Here is a 24,947-nt window from a genome sequence, read left to right on the forward strand (position 1 = left end):
TATGGTAGGCCAACTTGGAGTGAATATACAGGGGGAATTCTTTGTCTACTTGTAGCTGAGTAGCCTGGCAGGTGCGCACGTAGACATAGCCTACGGCCGAACACTGCAAGCGCCAATGAATCGTGCTCTCACGCCAACCAGGCCTAGGTTAACATCAATCTGAGTTTGCATTCAAGCAAGCAAAACGATGATTTGAATACATCTGTTTCACTGGAAGGGCAAGGGGTAACAACAGGACAACACAGAGACAGGCCAGAATGCAGGACTATTATGAGAGTATTACAGTAATATGGGATATTCTACAGGAAAATATTAAAACGGCAACACAGCGGGGAAAAGTTAAAAGGATAAACCCGGAAAAAGTTGGCATGTTAGGTATTTTTCGGTCCCTGTGATTATTTGTGAAATTGTGCAAACGGCCTTTTCAAGTCATTTGAGAAGGAAGGAGTGTAGCAAGCTCCCAAATTGACGCTCGTCTGAGAAATTGAGTTTTGGATAATATTCAGCTTCGGCAACTTTACAATGACTGAGGAAGCCTAGAGATGAGTCCATAGCAACAAGTTCATGTGTTGAATTTGTTGAATGGTCTCAATGTTTTATTGTTTTATTTTATGTGAATACTTACTAGAGGAGTAACTTATTTCAAGTAGGCTAATGCAGTTGCAGGAAGTGTGCATTTAGTTTCCATGCTTATTGTGTTTCCACAACAATGTTAGTGAGTAAATCTACTGAAATGGCCACCATTTTGGTGAAGTGTGATGTGTAAGATCAGAAAGCAGAGGTTGATTTCAGAACGGCAGCCTAAAAGTCGGTGTGTTTTCATAGCGCTTAAAAGCGTGGGCGGAAGGTATCGACAATTGGCCGGAAACGGTCATGTCTTTTTTGAAAAAACTGCTGGGCGGTCTTTGAAAATTTTCTTTTGGGCAGGGGAGGATCATGCAACTTATGATTGAAGCACTCAAAATCTCTCTGGTACAGTATGGTGTTATCCAATTTGCGTGCAGTGAGATTTTCAAATGCATGGTGCCGCCTCTCGAGTTGGGCCATTACATTATTCATGGCCAGACCCTTAATCTTTCGGATTTGGGTCTGGAATCTCCAGGCTATTGGAACACTGGAACAGGAACAGAAAAAATATGTTTTTGCTCAGAACCAACCGAAATGAAAATCATTCTGTTTTCAATCCCTGTGTGTGTGTGTGTGTGTGTGTGTGTGGTGTGCAGAGTGTTTGTGTGCGTCTGTGTGTGTTTGTGCGTCTGTGTGTGTGTGTGTGAGTGTGTGGTGTGCAGAGTGTTTGTGTGCGCGCATATACTGAGATGGAGTTGGGAAACAGGAAATAGCAGGATAATTACCAAAGTAGACCCATAAATAAAACACAGTCCATCTAGGAACTGTAGCTTATTTGACTACCCCAGAGTTAAAGAAGATAGATAGATAGATACTTTATTGATCCCCAAGGGGAAATTCAAGGGTCTCAGTAGCATACAGACATCACACACAACATGCACTTACAACACAACATGCACTTACAGAAGAGGATACCCTTCTCTTCTCTGTGCATGCAATAACCCAGTCTGACACCATTAGCCTAGTTTAGCATAATTCACTAAAAATGTAAATAGTATTAGACTCTCTCGGTCTCCTTGTGTAACTGATTTCTTGTCAAAAGTCTTCCACCATCTGAACCAAAGCTCTGATTTTTCTCTATTTGATAAAAAATATTGACAACTTTTTTGCCAGAATTGCAGACCTTTATAGAATCTTTGAAGCATCACAGCATTTAACAACCTAACCACACAATGACACTGCAGCTGAGCATGGCTTTAGATCATATTACAGTGTTACAAATGTTGAAGTAAATGGGATCAATACTATATTAATAATATTTAGAGTGCATTTTTAAAAGTGAAGAACTGACTAGCTGGCCATATTCAACAGCTGCTTCATGCTTGGGTACAGCTGCTATCACAAGAACAAATCAGTTGTGTTGTATCTTCAATTGAACTAGATCATTCATTGGGCTTCTTCTAAACTGGCCATAAAAACAAAACAAAATTGTGATTTATAATTGAATTGGATCGATTATACACGTTACAGTCATTTTCAATCCAGACAGCAGGGCTCCAATTATAGTCCGGGAATGAAAACAAAGACCCCAAAATGAAATATATTTAACTAGAAGTTAAAACAAAGTCAAAAATATGTTTGTGCTCTGGTATGGAATACTAATTAGAATCCTCTACTGGGTAATTAAGTTATTTGTTTTCCACACTTCATTTCTCCTTTTCCAACACCACCCGCTGACTTTTTAAAATTGAAACACTTGCATTTCTTTATAATTAGTCTGTTGTTTGTCACTTTTGTTTAATGAAATCATAGTATACCTGTCTTGCACACCTTTGCCAGTGTAACTCAAATCATGGCAAAAAGACTCTTATGAGAGCATTACATGATAAGTGGCTGGATCAACAGTCTGATGTTAATTTGATGTAAAGTAAAGCAAACTCTTGGGCCCTAAAAACTGCAAGGTGCATCAGCACAGAAACATCATATAGAACAGCATGGAATACAGGTAAAGAGATTACTCCCTCGAGATTATATTATTTATTGAAAAAAGAGAAACAAAGGCACTCTTACATATTACGAAAGCTTTTCATATAAATTAAATGATTAAAACAGTTTACAAACTCATGGGCATACGCACTGTGGCCATATTGGTCTTCCTCAAGCCACAAAGTGGTGGAGAGAAGTTACACAACTGAGCTGAACCTGTTGTCACCCCTAAGGACCTCAAGCCCTGAACCCCAGAGTCTTATTTAAATGACAAGCAATGATCAGTGTCTCTGTGACATCTCCTGGGCCTACTTCAATGACTGAAGCCCCATTTAGGTCACTGTAACCTGTTTGGGCGCAACAGGCTACAGTGCCCATACCATGTAGGTCCAAGTGCCCATGGGGACACAGGTTCGAATCCGACCTGCGGTCATTTCCCGATCCCACTACATCTCCCTCTCCCACTCACTTCCTGTCACTCAATTTCAATTTCAAATAGACAACAACTCCTTCTGGATTTCTGGTCTGTTATTTCTAAACCAGACTATTAAAATGCAATGTTATTACATGTTGCAATGTTAATGGGCCAACTGGTGTAGTGAGAGTGAGACCATTATAGGTTCCAAATGTGGCCATTAGAATGAAGAAGACCCAAGTCACTCCTCTAGTCACTCTTCATTGGCCTCTTGTAGATGTCCGAATGAAATTTAAAATGCTCAATCTTTCCTGTAAAAACATAGCTACTGAACCAGCACTATCACCGTAGCATTATGCTTCAGCTCACATGGGCAATAAGGGCGCAAAAGCAAGAGTGCCTTCATCCACTTGACGATTTGACAGTGGGACAGCCCAAACCTCAAGGACTCAATGGGGAGGCACATCAAAGTCTCTGAGCCTGTGGGTGTGGACATGCATCGAGATTGGGCCAAAGTATAAATAACACAGGTAAGGATTGGTGGAAGTGCCATAAATCATGCAACAAACAGAAAGACAAAAAGCACTCAAAATAAAGAATCTATACAAAATAAAATCCAAGAGATCATGAGAATTTCCAAACACACATTCAGAAAATCATCTAGATACTTGTGCTTACATTGCTCCCTGAATGCACCAGGTGGTGCCATACGGAAAATGTCTGGCCAACACTGTAAAACCAGAGACTTTCTAATGAGGAGACACAACACTCAAAAAATCCTCCATAGAAATGCATGGGGCTAGTTTGTAACGCCAATATGGCCGTTGTCTACACATATCCCACCCCTTCCTTGGCAAAACGTCGACATGTGAATACATTGAGCCAATCATGTGGTGTGATGTGAATACATTGAGCCAATCATATGGTGTGTTGTGAAGACATCGTGCCAATCATGTGTTGTGAACTCGCTGCTGGAGCAAGATTGGTGTCGTGAAGCCTTGCACACGCGCATTTCTGCCGAGTAGGATGCCCGATGAGTGCCCAAAAAGCATTGCAATATGGACGCGGAGTGGAGGGACTTGCCTAAAAGGACTTTGGTAAAACTCTGATCCATAGCAAACGTTTAATTCTGCTTGATAAAAACATCTCACACATTAACAGTCAAAATCAGCTCCGGCTCTACAGCTTGGCCTGGATTGTACTGTAGTCCATATGAAAAGAATGATTTGACCTATAATCATTACATTTAGTTTTTTTAATATCCAAATATCCACAAAAAAGGATGTGGCCTTTTTAATAATAATAATAATAATAATAATAAAAAAACATAAATTCTGAAAGAATTCTACACCATTTTAGTAAAGTTCCCATGATATGTTTAGGATAGGGATTTGCTTTAGCAAGTGAGGAGAGGGCTCTCTAATTTCCGCCACAACCGTAGAGTTTGCTGTGGACTTTTCCGATGCACCACAAGCAGATCTTTGTGCACACATGGATCCTCCCGATCCTTCTCCATGATGTCAAAGGTCCTGAACCCATTATGTTTCTCTGGAGCTATACCAAGAGCTTGGAAACACATCCCTGTGTAGACATCATCGATGGGAAAAAAAGGGGATGTACCAGGTCATACTGTAGAGGGACTCTAGCAGAGCCCCAGAGAAGACAAAGCCACCACCACCAGCATAGGGTGGATAGGGTCCATCATAGAAGGAGTGTGGGACATAGTATTTTATCTTAGGGTCACGCAGGGGGGAGGCTTGCATTATTATTTGGCCAAGATACAGTTTTGACATATTGCCTGGCTGCAGTGACTTAAGGTATTTAAGAAGCGCTTTTGTATTAACAAAAATGTCATCATCACCCTTGAAAATAAAGGAGACCTGAGGACAGTGTAGGATGGACCATTTGTAAAATACATGTTCCTTTAGAGTGAGGTTGAAAAATGTATCCTTAAAGTCCCAGACAAGCAAATCACCAAACTCCTGCGCTTCGATGGACAAGAGCTTTCCGAGATCCGGATCGTCCGAGGAAGAGTTGCCCAAGATAAAAACTGTTCGTACCAGCAGACCATCTTCATAAAATCCTTCTTGCCCCCAAGTCTGCCTAATAGTTTGTCGTTGTGCAAAATTCTGTGCACTAGACTTAATGGCAAAGAGAAGAGTCACATTGTCAGGTTTGCCATTAGAGGTGCACTTGTTGGGCTGATTGATGAGAATATCAGGACTGCGAAAATGCATGCTGCGCAAAAAATCCTGATGGATGGATGGGTATTTATTGAAATCTGCTATGTTTGTTTGCAGGTATTCTGTACTCTGTGGTGTACCGTTGCTGCTGATCTCAGGTTGTAAGAGATTTCCTGCCTTATCCAACTTTTTGAGACCAGAGTAAAACTTTCTGTTCCAGAATGCACTACTCATTGGAATATCATTTCTAAATGCAGGGGAAAGGTGGACTGTGGATATCCTCACATGAGGAAGTTGACTTCTGTTTATTTTTCCATCTACTATAACAGGTGTGCCACTTGGGTGACCAGAGACAAACCTCACAGGAGTATTTGGTAAGACACAGGGAGGAACAGGCACCTCCTGGTTCAAGTTTGAGTAGATAAATATAAGACATGAACAAATCACTAGTGTAGCAGCAAATGCTCTGCTACGACCTTTCATTTTGTAGACTTTCAAATACAGATGTCAGGGTGATTCAGTGTCCACTGCAGTGTTAAACTGTATATGTTCAAGACACAAAGCTGTAAAAGTAAGATGAAGGAGCTCTCCAGTCCAGAGTTCCAAGACAAAGTCCAGAGTATTACACACAACGAATCTTGATATGCAGTGTTATGAAAAAGTGGCTGGTCATTTGTCATTGATATCCTTCTTGATTCTGCAGGCTGTCAGATCCATCTGTTAGAGAAAAAAAGAAAATACACAATAGTTCTCAAAGTTTGTTGCTGTTAGCTTCACCAAAGTAACATTGTTTTTCTTCTCAAAATGTTGTTCTAAACAAATACCAGTGCATGCTCTGGTGTCACTGGTTTCATGTAAAACTGAATGCAAACTCAGAGGCTGGAGCAAGAGCACCCGTGTCACTCCCTAGTGCCAGCTGAGGGCTCATACCCTTTAGATGTTAAGGAAATTGCACTACTTCTGTCAAGATTATAATCCCTGTGGAAGTGTGTGGAATAAGTCCAAAGTCTGTTTACAAGGAGCAAACACTGTTTTCAAAACAGAAGAACATTTTCATTCTATTCTTATTGGTTGGGAGGGTATACACAAATATCTGGGAGACCCATGTGTATTATGTTGGGAAAGGTCTGCTTTGTGAAATGCTCACTATCCTAACATGTTAAAAGACATTCAAGACTAATGGGCCATTACCTGTACCAGTAATGGCTTGACCCAGACCAGCCAACAACACCTAACAGCTGTTTAGAGGTTCACCTACGATACAACCCACACAGTATGTGACACATAGTTACAGGGCAATTCCATGCAAAGGTCATCCTTACCATGGAAAAAAAAGTTGTGCATACGCAAATAGAACTGTTGTTAAAATCTTCATTTAGGTCTATATGTTATTGTTTGTAACTGATCTGATTGAATTTGATGGAGAATGACACTCTTTTTACATCATAAATATGGTGTGCAACCATACAGAAACAACTTTTTTTACATGGTAATATTATACATATTTCAAAAGTGGATAAATGGACCCAATGTTCAAACAAATTGTGTCATTTGACAAATTCCAGATAGACAAGGGAATGGTAGAGCAATGTCTATGCTCGGCTTGCCTTTAAGAGCACAACTCCTTACATTTGTAAGTCAGCAAGTTCCATGGCCATGTCACATCCATAACGTTTTATAGGAAAAGTTTATGCTACACATACAGTGTTGATGCGACAATGTCCATAGTGTCTGTGCAAAGCTGATTTATATCAATGTAAAGTGTGATGACCAAATTGTGCCCCTTTCTTACTTTTAAAACCTTTAATGGTGCGTTATGGATGTGACATTATGGATGTTACATAATGTGAATTTACAAGACTGGGGACTTTATTATACCTCAAAGCCGATAAAAACGTCTGTTATGGTGGCATGTCAGTTTCAACGCATTTCAACTTAGTGTTTACAACTGACATTTCAAAGATTATTAGGTTGATCAAAACCACAGGGAGGCCTTGCCTAACCATTAGCAAAACAAACATAATAATAAAATACCTCCAGTGATTAGCCTAGCCATAGCCTATTTTCAAGTGGCCTAATAACGAAAATCTGAGCGATTATCTTCCTGTAACTGTGATACTAATGTTGTACAGTAACTGGATTATCGTGTTAGCTGATGAAGATGGCTGACTTTGCAGCTGGAGTTAACATCAGTCATTGCAAGCGCCTCTGATTTATTAATCACCACTATGTGGATACTGTTTTTAGAATTGGTTTAGATTAAGTGTTAGTATAATTTGTATTTTTGTCATTTGTATTTTAGTATATTTTTATATATTGTATTAAGTGTTAGTATAATTTGTATTTTAGTATATTTAGTAGGCCTATATTCTTTATCTTCTACTGTCCTTACTGCTTAGTTGTGTTTTTATATTATATACTTTACTCTTTCTGCTGTTAAAGAATGTGTTTGTGTTGTATGTATGCTGCTGCTGAGACCTTGAATTTCCCCTGGGGATCAATAAAGTATCTATCTATCTATCTATCTATCTATCATAGCAACCTCCTTCTGTTGCAGATCTGTTCAGCCTGCCGTTCACGTCTGCTTAACACAGTTTAATTTTAAATGTGACGCGATATGACAGCATTTGAAGTGTCAGGTCCTCTGTAGCTAATTCCAGAGAGGGTTAAAGCGGAGCGAGAGGCGCAAACGTTCGACAATTTCCGCGTTCGATTATTGCAAGGGGGAGGGGGGAAAATCCCCCTTTATGCAGACCAGAGTAAACCCTCGCTGCACTAATGTCAATGGAGACTTGTGGAGTTTTACCAATAAATTGGTCATTATGTCTTTCTGGATTTGTTGAGGGTTTTTTGGAAATTTGTGTCATAATCTGTAAGTGTTTGGGATAATTTCAAGCCTAAAAGTGTAATTTTTTAGCGTTCGGATTTGTGATAAAATAACTTAATATCAGACCATGCTGCTGCCAGTTAGTGTCCGGTTGTTAGCATGCTATCGTAACACCCCCAATTATCACCACTTTTGTTCAGAAATTCTAAAACAACGATGTTTTTTAACACTTCAAAATAACATTTACTAAATTAACCTTACATTTTTCAGTAGCCATAGTTGTGTAGATTTGAACAAAATCTGGTTTGGTTCCTAACTGGAGCATTTACTGCCTGAAATATCCGATTTTGTTTACCACGCTCGGAGTTATAGTGCTGGCCTGATGGGTCGCCTATTTACACCGTTTCTACGGCACATGGACGGTTAGACCGAGAATTCTCGTCGTGAAATTAAAATTCCACTGGAGCTCCAAGCGGTTGTGTACACGCAGCCTTACAACACTGTTTACAGCTCCTCGAGTCACGGTAAAATGTCATTTTTGGTAGCAAAATTCTACATAGCTAATTTAGATACACCTATGTTGTGCGTGGTTGCGTTTCTATAGGAGTCCGCTGTCTTGGTTTGTATAGAAATGGATATTAAGTGACACATACACGCAAGACGGTGGAAATACGGGACCGGTGGAAATAGGGGGAGTTACGATAGCTATCCTCTTAGCTAAGGTAAAATTTTAAACGGAGAAGTGTAATTTCTTTGAAATGACAACTAGTTGAATAACATTACTTACATTAGTTAAAGTGGATAGTTTATACTCAAGTGAATTTGCAACAGTATATTAAGTTTAAGCGAAGTCCTTCAACTACTAGTCACTTGTTAGCGCATAGCTGTATTGCCATAGCTACTCCCATCCACTTGTATAGCATTTTAAGCTAGCGTTAGCTAGCTAGCTAGCTCGGTTCACATGACTAATTAAATTATTCATATCATGTCCTAAAGAATGATTCATTGGTATCATACATGATTATAGACAATAATACTGTGAACACAATTAGGTTTATCTGAGAGAAAGTTTATTTAGTGACGTAAGGTGACACTCCCACTTATGCAGACCGAAACTGTCCCGTTTTGCTCCCATAGTAACGAATTACGTTGCTCTATACTTACAACCGGACCCGCGTCACACAGAGCAGGTTGTTTGCGCCATGCCCCTTTTGAGGGGAAAACATTCCCTCAGAACAAGCCAGAGTGAACCGGTAGACATGTACCAACCACACAGCTAAGAACCCTCCCCCGAAGTTTCTTTTTGCCTGCCATGTCCTCAAAAAAATCCTGACAGAAGAAAATGATGGCTACAAGCCATAAGAAGAGAAGACCATATGACACTTCTGGTCACTGAGTGGGGTTGTTGCACCACCGTTTTCGAGGAGACTGAAGGGACATGTTTTTATATTAATTGAATTAAGCTTTTGTAGGTATCTTTCACGGTCAACGACCGCAAAGTGGTTATGTATTGAGTGGTCATATTGATTTGTGGTATTTTTTGTTATTATTTACTCCTCGCGATTTCTGTACGCAATTCACGTTTATTGACCCTAATTTGCGTTGGAGTTAATGAGAGGGGTTGTTTGTTTTCCCCCCGAAAGGGGCGGGAACGTTTGTCACGAGTCAAGTTCCCGGATGTGCCGGTCTAACGTATCTTGCTAGTAATCAAGGATCTTTGCTAATACCCACAGAGTAACATGAGTAAGGCCAGCATTGAACTAGATGTACCGCATAGCGGTACAAAATATGACCGCCTCTCAGTCCTGCATATTCTCTTCGCAAAAATAAATCACGCTTGTCAATTTGTCTCCATCTCCTACTCCTGCAACTCATGTGCATGTAAATGAGTGTGTGCATATGTGAGTTTGCTTTTGTTTATAAAAGTGTGTGTGTGTGTGTGTGTGTGTGTGTGTGTCTGTGTGTGTGCATGTGCATATGCGTGCCTGTATTTGTGTGTTTATGTGTGTGTGTGTGTGTGCGTATGTGTTTGCATGCCCACATGCATATGCGTGCCTGTGTGTGTGTGTTTATGTGTCTGCATTCATGTGGGTGGGTGTTTGTGTGTGTGTGTGCTTGCCTATCTGTATGTGTTTATGTGTGTGTGTGCTTGCCTGTCTGTATGTGTGCGACTGTGCGTGCGTGTGTGTGTGTGTGTGCTTGCCTGTCTGTATGTGTGCAACTGTGCGTGCGTGTGTGTGTGTGTGTGCGCATGTGCGTGTGTGTGCATGTGTGCACATGCGTGTGCATGTACTTAATATGGAGTGAGAATTGTCTCAAAATGATTTAAATATATATAAAAGGATATATATACATATACATACATGTATAAATATCCAAATACAAAATACAAATATAAAAATGTGACATACAAATAAATAAACAAATTTACATAAATAAACGTGTCTTTGTAAATATATTTTCGAGATTTGCTTGACTTTGTATGTGGAATCTGCATTTGTGAATCTCCTTTTTGCTTTTATGTCGATGACATAATTTTGAGACATTCCTACTGCACACCAAGATCCACAAATAAACACCACCAGATTTGAATGCAAAGACACCCTCCACTGAACAACCAGCAGATGGCAGTGTTGTACAACATGTCTGTTATCAACTGATAGCAACTGAATCTTTCCGACGCTGTTTTCCCTAGTTCAGTTCAGTCAAGTGGTCTATGACTAGCAGGATTAACGACATGGAAGACACTGGATTAAATGGATAGGTAAGTAATAACAACTAGCCAGAACGATTTATTATCGGTTTTGATGTGTAGTGCCGTTTTTAATTTCATAGACTGTATAAATTTGTTTATTTATTTGTATGTCACATTTTTATATTTGTATTTTGTATTTGGATATTTATAAATGTATGTATATGTATATATATCCTTTTATATATATTTAAATCATTTTGAGACAATTCTCACTCCATAACTTTATGTGTGCTAATCACAAATGAGTGGATATGGGTTAGGTTCATGCGGGCTCTTGAGACTAACATACCATAAATATTTTGTCATCTTGGGTGCAACGGTTCAGGTAGGGCTAGTTATTTAGGGGAGTGGCCACCAAGTTTCATGTTCCCTGGTGTTTCAGTAACCCGGGAATCACTGACCAAAATTGATGACGGTAAAAGAAAAAAATATTTTTTTTTTTTATATTTTAAATGACTTGTTGTCCTGATTCTTCCTGTGGATCTTAGTGGGCACTGAGGAAGCAATATTTTCATCGCTAGTTTTTTTTTAGAAATTACCATTTCAATTGTTTCATATCAAAATTCACTACTTAATTATGTGTTTTATGTAGTTTGTCGAGGACTGGTTCAGACACGTCACATCCATAACGTGAAACCGTCACATAATGCATTACGAAAATGACGCATAGTTTCAAAAACACACTTTTTGTGTTCATTCAAGTCTCCTTCATGGTACATATATCATAGTTTCGGCAGTTTCTTTTAAAATTCACAGAGTTTGTAGAAAACCTTTGTAGAAAAAGCTGATAAAATGCCTTGTATTCTTAGGATGAAATTGATTATATGAAATTTGAGGATTTTTCAGTATTCAGAGGACAGAGGTTGCATTAAAAGTTATGCAAATTAATTCACTGATACTAATTTTGCCCCCACTCTAAGGCATTTTGTTTACCAAAATGAGTCCAATTGTCACATCCATAACGCTGGAACGGCCCTACATTAGTCATTTCCTGTTTCTTTATTCACTATAGTATTTTTTCGCTGTTTCAAGAATTGTGACAGGATGTCAGCTCTTGATCCTCTGAAAGCTACTCAGACAACGCCTCTGACTCTTGGGCCAGTTGCTCATAGAAGCAGTGAAATCATTATTCACAAAAGTGACAGATCACAATGACCTCCTCTTCTACTACTACCCACCCCTCCCTCACTGGTCTGAGATACAGAGAAACACTATCTGAATTATGTATTTAGCACTTAAAGGATCTTTAAGTCTGCTAATGTGTTGGTAAGCATGTATGGTATATAGTATAGACATGGTTTTCTTGATTATGTGCTATAGGTGCATCTCTGCCTCCCCCTGCTGACAGATTCCTGATCATCTTCTGCTGTAAGAAAATGTCTTAAACACTTGATGCTTTTCTATTCAGATTTCAGATTATATATTGAAGGTTAATACATTAACACATTAGGCTATGTATTGAAGGTTAATACATTAACATGTTAGGCTATACTACTGTTATTATTATCATTATTAAATAGTATTTTTATATGCAGTCTGCATTTCTTTTTATCAATCATATAATCCTGTAAAATGATATAGGAATGTTGTAGAACAGTCACACTAAAGGACTTTGCTGTGCACCTGTGGCAATGGCTAGTTCCATATAGTTGGAGCAGAATATAAGCAGCATCAGTTATGAAGATTCCTCAAAAGGCTCACGGTCGGTATGAGTGACCAGAATTGTTCAGTCCCCTTTTAAATATTTGTTGCCATTTTAATTGCCCCAACATATACAGAATGTTCCATTTCAATATAAAGCACAGTTAGCTGGATAACCAAAGAATTATATGGCAGTAAAACCATAAATTGTATGAAGGGGATTTTCAGAAACTGGTTCTGAAAACAGTTGTCACATATAATCAGCACGTTTTAGAATGTATATGTAGGACACAGACTCTACCGACTGCATGTTGCAACATCCAAGAAACCACCAGCAACTTTGATGTGTGTGATATTCTGTCAGGTTTCTAGACAAACAGAAACTCGCGGTTAACTGGAAAAACCTGAAAAACCGGTGACTTGACTGGTGACCGGTGATCTTTCCAGGAAATGACAGATTGATGACAGAAATGGTGTAGGGTACTGTCCTGGAAAATCTTGTCTTATGTTGTGAAAACACTGTGAACTGAATCCCCATCCCAAATTATATCACGTGGTACCACATGCAGATTGGATAACATTACAATGTAAGTATAGCCTTACAAGATAGTGTAAATGCTGTCCATTTGGATGTTTTTGTGTTATTGATCATTAGTCAACCTTGAAAGGCTGTTTTATTGAAATGCCTACATCATTTTTGTTTGGGAGAGGGAGAGAGAAAAGTGTTGTGTAGTGGATGGACAGAGCACTTACTGGCTCTGATTAGAACTTTGCTCCTACCTTGAACCTGGGTTCAAAACTGGGTTGGGTAATTATACTGACTGTCTGCCAGGTAGCTAGCTATACAGTGCTATGCTATGGGGGCATGGTTTTAAATATGCTCCCAGAGTGTAGCGCTGAAGCTGCCTGGCTACTCTAGCTGTTGGCAGAGATGGGCTGAAATACATCAAAATGTATTTTAAAATAAAATATCAAACACCCTAATTTTAAGTGTATAAAAAAAAAATCTACAAAATACATAGCCACACCATGTATCATTGGTGCAGCCATGGCCTAGCCTGACGAGCCAGACCCACATTAAAATGTAGGGTCTGGGCACTCACCGTTCGCAGTGCTCAGTCCGAGGGGCGGGATAATAAGTTGTCTTTCAAATTACCTCTGCACGCAATAGGACAGCGGCAGCGCAATGAGTCCCATGCGTTTCCCACCAGTGGAGCTAGTTGGCTAGTTCAAACGTTTGCCAACTTAATAAAAGCTTAACTCGTGTCAGACTGTTCGCCAACAGCAACATCCATCTTATTTGTTTTCAAGTAGCAGGGAATTCAAGCCAACCGTTGCAACTCTGCCATCAATCATTAAATAAATGCAGAGACCAAATTTCCCTCACAGGATCAAAAGAGTATATACTTATACTTACACTTATACTGTATCAAAAAAAAACTAAAATGCTCTTTAAAAGGAGCATGATATCACTTTGCAAACCTTCCATTATCTATCTAATCTATTCCTTCATCAGTACACTGACTCTGTTGATTAAGGACAGTGTTTGAGAGCAACAGCTTTTATCTAAGAGTCAAAAAAGCATGTTTAGATGATGCCCCCAGACCTAGCATTGTAGCTGACTGGGAGTACTGGCCATTAGCTGCAGTCCAGTTTGGTAGATACGATTTTGGTCGTTTTTTTCCTATTGACAGCACTTGGCGACGTCTAGCGATCAAGATCCATGTAAAAATCGTCAGGATTTCTCCTTTTAAGTTCTCAATAAACTTGAGGTTGGTGTGTGTGTGAGCAACCTACACATTACTCATCTTTCTGGATCATCTTTCTGAATCTCAATATTCTGCTCACAACAATACTAATTACTAAGTCAACACAGTCAGAGGCTGCATTCATTATTTGATATCATCACATCACCAAAAGTAAGTGCGGACAATCCGTGGAATATTGTGCAGTACTGACTTTCTACTAAGACTGGAAGGGCAGTCGGTAAGAGACTGAACCTTGCCTGTTTCATATTGCTGCTCATGCTACCAGAATAGTTTGGTCAAATCAATGTGTTTGCAACTGCTATCCGCTAATGTGAATATTTGTCTAGTGAACGCACTACGGTGTTAATTTAAATGGTTTATTTTTGTTAATGACTAAATTGCATTTTTGTTTTTATAAAGCATGGTGAGAGCATGATGGGTGAAATTGCTGGATTATCGGGTAAAGGTAGGCTACTGCTGATGGGCTTGTGCAATATACATTGGTGAATTGCCCTGTGTATTTTAATATCAGATGTATATTTTTCTATATTTTTCTATATTCTAGATTTTATGATCTGTGCATTGTGAGTGTATTTGTCTACTACTGGTGATGTGTATTGTAGCCTACTGCATTAGCTTATATCTATTTTCTTTGTTTTCTGTTTCTATTTAAAGGTTTTTCACCTTGTGGAAACAAATCGCTGCTAAACTGCAAAACCCTGGAAATAAGCTGCTGACATTAAAAGAAAAAGTAAAAGATTGAAGAGTCAATCCTTTTTCAAGTTGGCAAAACTGCATGGAAAAACTGCAACTTGACATTGGTTTTATCAAGGATATATTTGGCAAAACACACCTATAAAGTATTTTGATACAAAATACGAAGCCATTTTCTTCAACAAAATAAAATAAAAATTACATACTATTTTGTATTTGAAATACTTATTATAAATACATGAAATACCGTACTGCCTCTCCCTGTTGTGTTTGTGTTTTGTGTTTAAGTCAATTTTTATCCAATTTGACCGCTTTGCTATGATTGCCCACCCAAAATTTCTACCAGCCCACCCAAATGTAGTAGGCTAGAACCGGCCCTGACTATACTGCTACTTGAGGTGATTGCCTTGCACTGCAAAAAATAAAATCTAACCAAGTGTTATTAATTTTATATTAATGGTATACTATGCAGATTTAGGTATTTTTGGCGACTGTAGAGCTCCCTCTGAGTCGCGATATATTTATGTTACTCTGCTATTGTAAATACCAAACTTCTCACGACTTATCCCCCCTGTACACAATGCAAATGCTTTTGTTGTGGAGGTGAAGGATTAACAACAGGCAAAAACTCCAAAATCTCCAAAGAGCTACAGTGGGTCCCATTTTGTATATCTACTGACAACGTAATGTTTCACGATTCTCACGAGATTTGGCGGGGCGCCGCTTGGAAGTTGCATGGCTGGTTTTCTCCCTAGGGACTCACTATGTCTATGCTGTATAGCTATGCTAAGTGAACGATCCGCCTATTACAAGTTTGTTTACCATCAAATTGGCTTTGTAAAGGTAAAAATCTTTCATAGTGTGCCTTTAAGAATAAAAAATCTATTTGGTATTGTTTTTAGTATGAACAGACTTACCTAGCACTCTCTTGAAAGTTAATTTTAACTTAATTTAAGAAGACTTATTTTAAGGAGTCTTATCAAGACAGATTTATTCAACGCACTGGCAGACAAATTTGCTTGTTTTTAAATCAAATGATTTTACAAGAAAGCGCAGTCTCTTTATACTGAAAACCCACTATATTTTTTGATCTTGATATAAGATTAATAAAACTGGTTAGATTTTATTAGATAAGCAGTTTTTGCAGTGTATGTTAGCTTAGAAACCGTTTAACATCACTTAGAGCACCTTCAATAACACTTGATTTATTAGATGCAAATCTGAGAGAAAACACTTAGTGACCTTTTTTTGACAACATATTTGTGTAGTGGTGGGTTTTGACAACATATAGTTAATTATATGTATCTTTGAAAGCTTTTTTCTTACAAAAAAAATGCAATTTTATTTGTGTACCACTGAGAGTGAGTTGCGGAAATATTTTGTTGGACAGCTGCTGTCCAATGACAATAAAACGTATTCTATTCTATTCTATTCTAAAAGAAAGGTGGCCAGTCCATGAACACAGAGCTAGTACAGTACATAGATAGTGCATAGGCTAACCTAGTAGGTTTGGAATGAGGGGGTTTAAACAATAGACACTAAGAAATATGTCAGAAATAAAACCTGTACATGTTAAATTCCACAACTCCAGATCTTCAGTGATAGCTGGACAACCTGCTTCACATTTGAATTAAGTTTTGACTTGTTAAGCTGTCGCAGTCGCATTTGCTTTTTAAAGCTTGTCAATTTCCTCATTATTTCCTCACAATTTCCTCATCCTTTCTGCAGGCGCAGAAGAAGACCATATGCTTTTCCTCCCACATCACCATTTTCGTTTGAAGAGAGGTCCTTGTAATGAGGTCATTCATGTCGGGCACAGAGGTCAGAGACAGTGTGTATATTTCTGATGATCATTATCATAATCACGTACATTAACTATAACATAAGTAACACGTATAATAAGTAACATAAGTTGCAACATGCAAGAATGTTGCAATGTCAGTGATGTCATGCAGAACCAAATTCATAACATGAGCAATGTGTATACTGGGCTCTGGGATCCAGCTTGTGCATGTGAGCCTGTAGACCTGTTCTAATGCCTGTGCCTCTTTGCCTAATGTAAATGCTCCTCTGGCTTTGGCTCACCAAACCACTTATCTCAATGTGTAGTGTATGCCAGTGGTTCTTAAACTTTTTGTCTGGCGACTCCCCAAAAGACATTGGCCGAGTCTCGTAACCCCCTTCTCTCCAACCGGCAAAAATTAGTTTCATTTTGCCTATTTCACTTTCGCAAATAGGCATTGGTAGCAGAGGCAGAAAATGTGTTCTCTCATAGCTATGTCAACACCAAAGGCATTGTCAATAACCTTTAACGATCTGATCAATTATTTTCCATTGGTTAACTAGCAATGGATAACTGGCGCTCCTGTGGCAAAAGGCTGGGGCAGTTCCAGCGTTATGGATGTGACAGTTAGACTCATATATAATGGTTAACAAAATGTCTTGAGCATGGACAAAATTAGTATCAAGGAAATTAATTTGCATAACTTATAATGTAACCTCTGTCCTCTGAATACTGACAAATCCTCAAATTTCCTATAATCATTTACATCCTAAGCTTACATGGCATTTTATCAGCATTATGGATGTGACATGAAATAGCACTTTTATGAGAGATTACAGGTTTTCTACAAACTCTCTGAATTGTTAAGGAAACTGCCGAAACCATGATATATGTAGTATGAAGGAGACAAAAGTGTGTTTTTGAAACTATGCGTCATTTTTGTAATGCATTATGTAGGGAACACTACCGTTATGGATGTGACATTTTCACGTTATGTGACGTGTCTGAACCAGTCCTCTACAAACTACATAAAACACATACTTAAGTAGTGAATTTTTGCACACACCTACACACACACACACACAAACAACACATATACACAGGCAAGCACACACACACACACACACACATAAAGCGCTTTCAGATATAACCTCCGGAGTATATGAGGAGGTTTGTCAAACGGAGGTCCTACCCTTCGGATGATTCAGATATGATGCTAACCTGCGGACCTAATACTGACCTTATACGGACGTATGTGTGAACGACATACACGCACATTACAGAATCTCCGTGTGGTTGTCGAGTGAGGGGTGGGGGCTTGTAGAGTTCACAAGATGCGAGATATGACGCAGAATATATGCGGCTGCTGCCTGTCACAGCTGCTTTTTGTAAAGTGTAGCCTATGCATTATGTAGGCTAAAGAAGTGAAATCTATTGTGCATAGGCTAATACTTGAAGTAGGCTCGTTGAAACGCACTTGAAATTGACCTAGCCTACAGTATTTGTATGTGTGCTTCAAATAAACACATTTATCTGTTTTCAACGTTATGTACCAGAATTAGCTATAGAACCCCAAATCTGGTTTGCGTTGGAGAGAGCATGCACAAACTTTATGGTAGGCTACCAGCCAATTCAGTAGGCTAACTCAAGACTTCAAGATCATACAACGTTTTTAAGCAACAAACAAAATACTAACATTAATAACAGTGAAGTTGTTCGTTTTTTCATGGTTTATTTTTTTCCAAAAGCATCCTCTCCCCATGTGTCACATTTACGTAAGGAGCTTGGAACAAAGTTGGGTTTTCTTCATTTTCATTTTCTCTAGGCATATATGCTCAGCAAATATCAGCGAGCTCAGCAGGTCATAAAGGCTATCAATGAACAGAAAACCGTGTTGGCTAACAATTTATTAAATACTCCTGTTATTGTCGTCAACGACGTCGCTGTAGGCTACTGCCTTTTCAGCACCTTCTGCTTATGATGATTCAGTCTTCTGAATTTGTTTGTCCTTGCCATGCAGTTGTAGGCTAACGTGTCTCTAACGTTCCCTTCAGGTGTTCTATCAAAATGTTGTCTGCCCTCATGGACAGTAGCTCCGTGATGTCTGCATCTTTCCAGGTCGGAGATTTTCTGGACAGCACTATGCCACTCCATCATAACACTGGCATTTAAGTCAGATCTAACCACATGGACGCACGAAAGAAACGTCACCAACACGCCCTCTCACTAGGTGTGCATTTTAACCGCATGTTCTACTCTTCGTTCAGACACAGCACATTTACATAGGAAATACTAGGGGGGGAGTAGTATAAACACCGGGTAAATTCGGACTTCCATATGACCGGTTATGTCGTTCAGATATACGGCCCCACCGTTTAACATCGGCAGAACCTCCGGTCTTACACGTATGTCTGAAAGCGCTTACAAACACACGCACAAACACACAGTTAAACACACACCGACACGAATGCACACACACACACACACATCATTACCTCCCTATAACACACAAACACACTTTCAAGCAAACACACACACACACACACTGTACACAAAAGCAAACTCAAACATACACACACTCATTTACATGCACATCAGTTGATGTAGAGTAGATGGAGACAAATTGACAAGCCTGATTTATTTTTGCTGAGAGAATGTGTAGGACTGAGCGGTGGTCGTGTTTTGTGACTTTTTGTAGAACATTACGGTAATGTCCAATTTATTATAATTTCAAAGTATCTGCATTGGTTCTGAACATTTGAACCATAAATCCTCTAGAAACATTGAAAGAGTCTATACCTATATATAGAGTATCTATTCATATGCCTATAAGGCAATGATCGGATAGTGTTCAGAGTGTTTGTACATTTAGGACTGAGTGTAAATAAAATTTAAAGTTAAAAGTTAAAGTTACTTCCTCTTATTATGACCGCCGCACAGCGAAGCGGTCATATAGGTTTAGTCAGATTTTTTTTTCTTTTTCGCATGTCCAAATTTCCGTCAAGGATTCCCGGGACACTGAAAGACCGGGGTAGACGAAACTTGGTGGGCATGTAACCCCATATGGATAGCATGGAACCATCGTTTTTTCGCTTTGATCTGTAGCCCCCGCTGGACTGCACCCCGAAAGGAGGGTAGGGCAGACACAGTTTTCTGTGAATATCTCGAGAACCGTAAGGTTTAGGAGGACCATTTTTTTTGTATGTTGATCTCAAGGGGCCATGTCAACCCATTCCATAACCACTCATTTCATGTATAGCCCACCTAGTTAAACACAAAAAGTAAAAATGAGGTGTTGTAATCGCAGGTATCTGTGACCTAACATAGTCAAAACTGCACGAAATTGGAAGTGTAGGATCATTATGACACCCTCTGAATGCACGCCAAGTTTTGTGGAATTCCGTTCATGGGGGGCCACACAATAAATTAATTTATACAACAATTGGGAATCTATGGAACTATTTATTTGTTTCTGATTGGCCGAGAGACGTTCCATGAGTTGGAATATCCCTGGACATTTCAACTCAGACTCAGCACAGCTAATAATAAATCACTCCGCGATACAATGCAAAGATTTGACACCCAGCTCTCCACTATTTCAAGCAATGGGTTACTCCTTAGCAAACCATAACCAAACAGTGCTTCACCACATCTGTGGATTAAGCCACACAGTCAACTCAATGTAAGTAAGATAAACGAGGATGCTAATTGTTCTCAGCATTGCCAGCATTGTGTATAATATGATTGTCACTTGGAGGAGACTTGTAGATAACAAACGTTAGCATAATTAGCTAACCGCTGCTAACGTGCTAGCATCGTCACGTCAGGCTGTGCACAGTAGTGTAACATTTATTCACTATACATTAATAAAGTTGAGTGGTTCTGCAATGTAGACTATGTTTCCGTTTTTTTGCAGTACCATGTCCCTTACATGACATGGCCCAGTGTCCTTGTAACATGCATGCAGTAAACCTAGATATGAATGTGATTTCAACATTTCTTTCAAGAAGACATGTAAACCACAAAGACCCGTAACGAAGGGTCTGGAATGTTGGTTACCTAGCAATCAAGACGCTGTCTATTGAAAAGGGAACTATTTTTTGATGCGTAAGAACGATGTCGAAATTAACATTTTTAAACAATAATGGGGTGTTTTCCGATTATTTAGTTTGTGGTAGAATTGTTGTATAAAAAGCAATATAGCACTCATGGATCGTGGGATTGGTCATGGATATTCCCACGGCTGTTGTTGCCTAAGCCACTGGCCTCGCCCTTCGTGGCTAATGGCCAAACAACACTCGTGGGAATATCCATGACCAACCCCACTCTCACTCGTGCTATATTGCTTAATTATGTTACTATACACCCACTGGCCTTTAGGTGGCCGGAGACAGTTTTCTGTGAATATCTCGAGAACCGTAGGGCCTAGGAGGTCCACCTTTTTTTTGTATGTTGGTCTTAAGGGGGCATGTCAACCCATCCCATTACCACTTATTTCATCTATAGCGCCACCTAGTTAAAAATTAAAAAGCAAAAAATTAGGTGTTTTCATCACAATATCTCTGGCTGACATGGTCAAAACTGCACGAAATTGAAAGTGTAGGATCATTATGACACCCTCCGAATGCATGCCAAGTTTTGTGAACTTTCGTTCATGGGGGGCCTTACAATAAAATAATTTATGTGTACATTTAGTGACCGTACACCAACAAGAATTCCCGGGACACTGAAAGACCGGGGTACATGAAACTTGGTGGGCATGTAACCCCACATGGATAGCATGGAACCATCGTTTTTCATTTTGATTTGTAGCCCCCCCCCGTTGTACTGGACCCCCTGAAAGGAGGGTAGGGCAGACAGTTTTCTGTGAATATCTTGAGAACCGTAGGGCCTAGGATGACCAATTTTTTCCGTATGTTTGCCTCCAGGGGTCATGTTAACCCATTCCATGTGCACACATGTGCATAAACAGATACACACGCACACACATACATTCACAGTAATCATACGTATGACACATACTCACACAGTAGACATATGTACGCATGCATGCACATGCACAAACACACATACGCAGGCAAACACACAAGCACGCACACACACACACCCACACTGTAAAAAGTTTAACGTAAAATTTACAGCAACTTGCTGGCAGCAAATAACCAGCAAGTTGCTGTATTTCACTCTACAGTACACCTACTGTATATGAAATCACAGTACCTATGCCTGATACTGTAAATGCAAACTACAGTAGTACTACCAGTGCTGTAATGTATACAGTAATGAATTGTCTACCGTATTTTTAATCACAGTACTTATGGATCATACTGTAACTTAGTACAGTAGTAATACCAGTGCTGTAATATTATATATAGTAATTTTGGGAAATTCATATCCTGCTTTATCTACAGCCAGGATAAATTTCACTAGGCCTAGGTATGGTTTAGGCTACACAAACTTGCATAAATAACCATTGACAACTTGTTATCAGTTTGAAAAGCAAGTACATTTATTCACTTTTTTTCCGTTTAGAAATTCTCGTGTGCTGCATCCTAACGTTAGACCAATGGTTGCAGTCAGCCTGATCCACCACCAGAAGCAGAGTGAAGCAGCACCTAGCAGAAATAGAAGAAAAAAAGATAAACAGTGTTAGATAACAATTTTCAACTGAAACTGAAGGCTACTTACAAGTGAAACTTAAGAATAATCATTTATATATATACTGTATGTTTTTTGAGTTTACTGTCAAAATGCCAGGCTGAAGATGGTGTTAGCATAGCTGCTAACTCAGTTTCGCAAGGTATATTTAGCTGCTAACGTTAGCCAGCTGGGTGAGCTCATTGATGATGTTTGCTTGCAGCAACACATACATATATCAAAGATTGTTAAGGCGGAGCAAGATATTTCATCAGGAGCCACTTCCGGGAACCCGGATCGCACGAGGGGGGGTCAAAATCCCCCTTTATGCAGAGCAGAGGCAGCGACTGCTCCATTGAAGTCTATGGGCATAGCTCAGAATTTTACCACATATGCTAAGGTCTTGGTTCTATAGAGTTAGGAATGTGAATTTTGGGCACGTTTTCATGATCATCAAACCCTTCTGAACATTTCAGGTACATTTTTAGCATTTTTGAGCATTCCAGTCTGGAGAAAATCGACTTTATATCAGGTGTGCGCCGGTTATTTATGCCGCTGCTGTTGGCCGGTTGCAACGTATGCTCATCAATACGTCATCGACACGCCTCTTTATGCAGACAGGATTCGATCCCCATTTAGCGCCCATAGACATGAACTACGACGAAGTATCTTGCTCCGCCTTAACAATCTTTGGATATATGTACTGATTACGATGAGTTAACGTTACATAAGTTAGCTCTAGCTGGTAGCAGCTAAACCTCCACGTTAACCAGCAGCACATCATCTTCAGCCTAACATTGTGACAGTAACATACTAGGCCTAGCACTACTAGCGAATGTTTTATATAAATTATATGAATATAATAAACTGTAACTTACTGAGAACTAAAGTAGGCCTAATATAAACGAGACTGCCAAAACGTTAACGTAACATAAAACCAGAGAGGGTTAAAGCGGAGCGAGAGGCGCAAACGTTCGACAATTTCCGCGTTCGATTATTGCAAGGGGGAGGGGGGGAAATCCCCCTTTATGCAGACCAGAGTAAACCCTCATTGCACTAGTGTCAATGGAGACTTGTGGAATTTTACCAATAAATTGGTCATTATGTCTTTCTGGATTTGTTGAGGGTTTTTTGGAACATTTTGTCATAATCTGTAAGTGTTTGGGATCATTTCAAGCCTAAAAGTGTAATTTTTTAGTGTTCGGATTTGTAATAAAATAACTTAATATCAGACCATGCTGCTGCCAGTTACTGTCCAGTTGTTAGCATGCTAGCTAGCCTCTTAGCTAAGGTAACATTTTAAACGGAGAAGTGTAATTTCTTTGAAATGACAACTAGCTGAATAACATTACTGACATTAGTTAAAGTGGATAGTTTATACTCAAGCGAATTTGGAACAGTACATTAAGTTCAAGCGAAGTCCTTCAACTACTAGTCACTTGTTAGCGCATATCTGTATTGCCATAGCTACTCCCATCCACTTGTATGGCGTTTTAAGCTAGCGTTAGCTAGCTAGCTAGCTCGGTACACATGACTAATTAAATTATTTATATCATGTCCTAAAGAATGATTCATTGGTATCATACATGATTATAGACAATGATATTGTGAACACAATTATGTTTATCTGTTCTTATTGCTTATTAAGAGAGAAAGTTTATTTAGTGACACTCCCACTTATGCAGACCGGAACTGTCCCATTTTGCTCCCATAGTAACGAATTACGTTGCTCTATCTTGCTAGTATACTTACAACCGGACCCGCGTCACCCAGAGCAGGTTGTTTGCGCCATGCCCCTTTTGAGGGGAAAACATTCCCTCAGAACAAACCAGAGTGAACCGGTAGACATGTACCAACCACACAGCTAAGAACCCCTCCCTGAGTTTCTTTTGCCTACCATGTCCTCAAAAAAAATCCTGACAGAAGAAAATTATGGCTACAAGCCATAAGAAGAGAAGACCGTATGACACTTCTGGTCACTGAGTGGGGTTGTTGCACCACTTCGTAGGCTACTTGGGATACTGAAGAGACGTGTTTTTATATTAATTGAATTAAGCTTTTGTAGGTATCTTTCACGGTCAACGACCGGCAAAGTGGTTATGTATTGAGTGGTCATATTGATTTGTGGTATTTTTTGTTATTATTTATTCCTGCGATTTCTGTACGAATTACGTTTATTGACCCTAATTTGCGTTGGAGTTAATGAGAGGGGTTGTTTGTTTTCCCCCCGAAAGGGGCGGGAACGTTTGTCACGAGTCAAGTTCCCGGATGTGCCGGTCTAACGTATTCAAGGATCTTTGATAAAACATTAACGTTAATGCCACCTTCACAGCAACAGCAACTATGATAGCTAGCCTAACGTTACTTACTTAGTTGATCCAACAAGCATGGATGAGTTTGTAAGTTAGACAGTACAACGTACATAGACTGTACACATGCCCGAATTTAATGTAGTACAATTTCACAATGAAACATTAACGTTACATAAATAAATGCTTGCTTACCATTAAGGTGGAGCTGCGAACTTGACAGAGTGCTGAACACCGTTGGTCTGACTGACTGAACTGCTGTTTAAAATGATCTCCCCGCCGACAGTTCAAACGTCGCTCGCGGTGCACGCTTTCAATCACCACGCCAAAATTTCCCAGTAAACCATAAATCCATGACTTTTCAATATCTTTTCAAAATGAT

The 24,947-nt window shown here is 39.4% G+C and overlaps 1 protein-coding gene and 1 long non-coding RNA gene across 2 annotated transcripts in view; one reads left to right on the forward strand and one right to left on the reverse strand.

Moving 5' to 3' along the window:
- Positions 1-3,995: 3,995 nt before the first annotated feature.
- The window catches only part of b3gnt2l (UDP-GlcNAc:betaGal beta-1,3-N-acetylglucosaminyltransferase 2, like), a 35,452-nt gene continuing 14,500 nt past the window's right edge, over positions 3,996-24,947 (reverse strand). Inside the window, 2 exon segments of the mRNA XM_048265442.1 lie at positions 3,996-4,580; positions 4,582-5,868. Coding sequence (XP_048121399.1) covers positions 4,365-4,580; positions 4,582-5,634 — 1,269 coding nt within the window. The 5' untranslated portion in view covers positions 5,635-5,868 and the 3' untranslated portion in view covers positions 3,996-4,364.
- On the forward strand, positions 12,893-14,871 carry LOC125308834. The gene is made up of 3 exons (XR_007195990.1): positions 12,893-12,961; positions 14,543-14,588; positions 14,798-14,871. It is a non-coding gene; the product is annotated as an uncharacterized LOC125308834 (long non-coding RNA).

The sequence above is a fragment of the Alosa alosa genome, chromosome 15 (genome assembly GCF_017589495.1).
Source record: "Alosa alosa isolate M-15738 ecotype Scorff River chromosome 15, AALO_Geno_1.1, whole genome shotgun sequence".
Lineage (NCBI taxonomy): Eukaryota > Metazoa > Chordata > Actinopteri > Clupeiformes > Clupeidae > Alosa > Alosa alosa.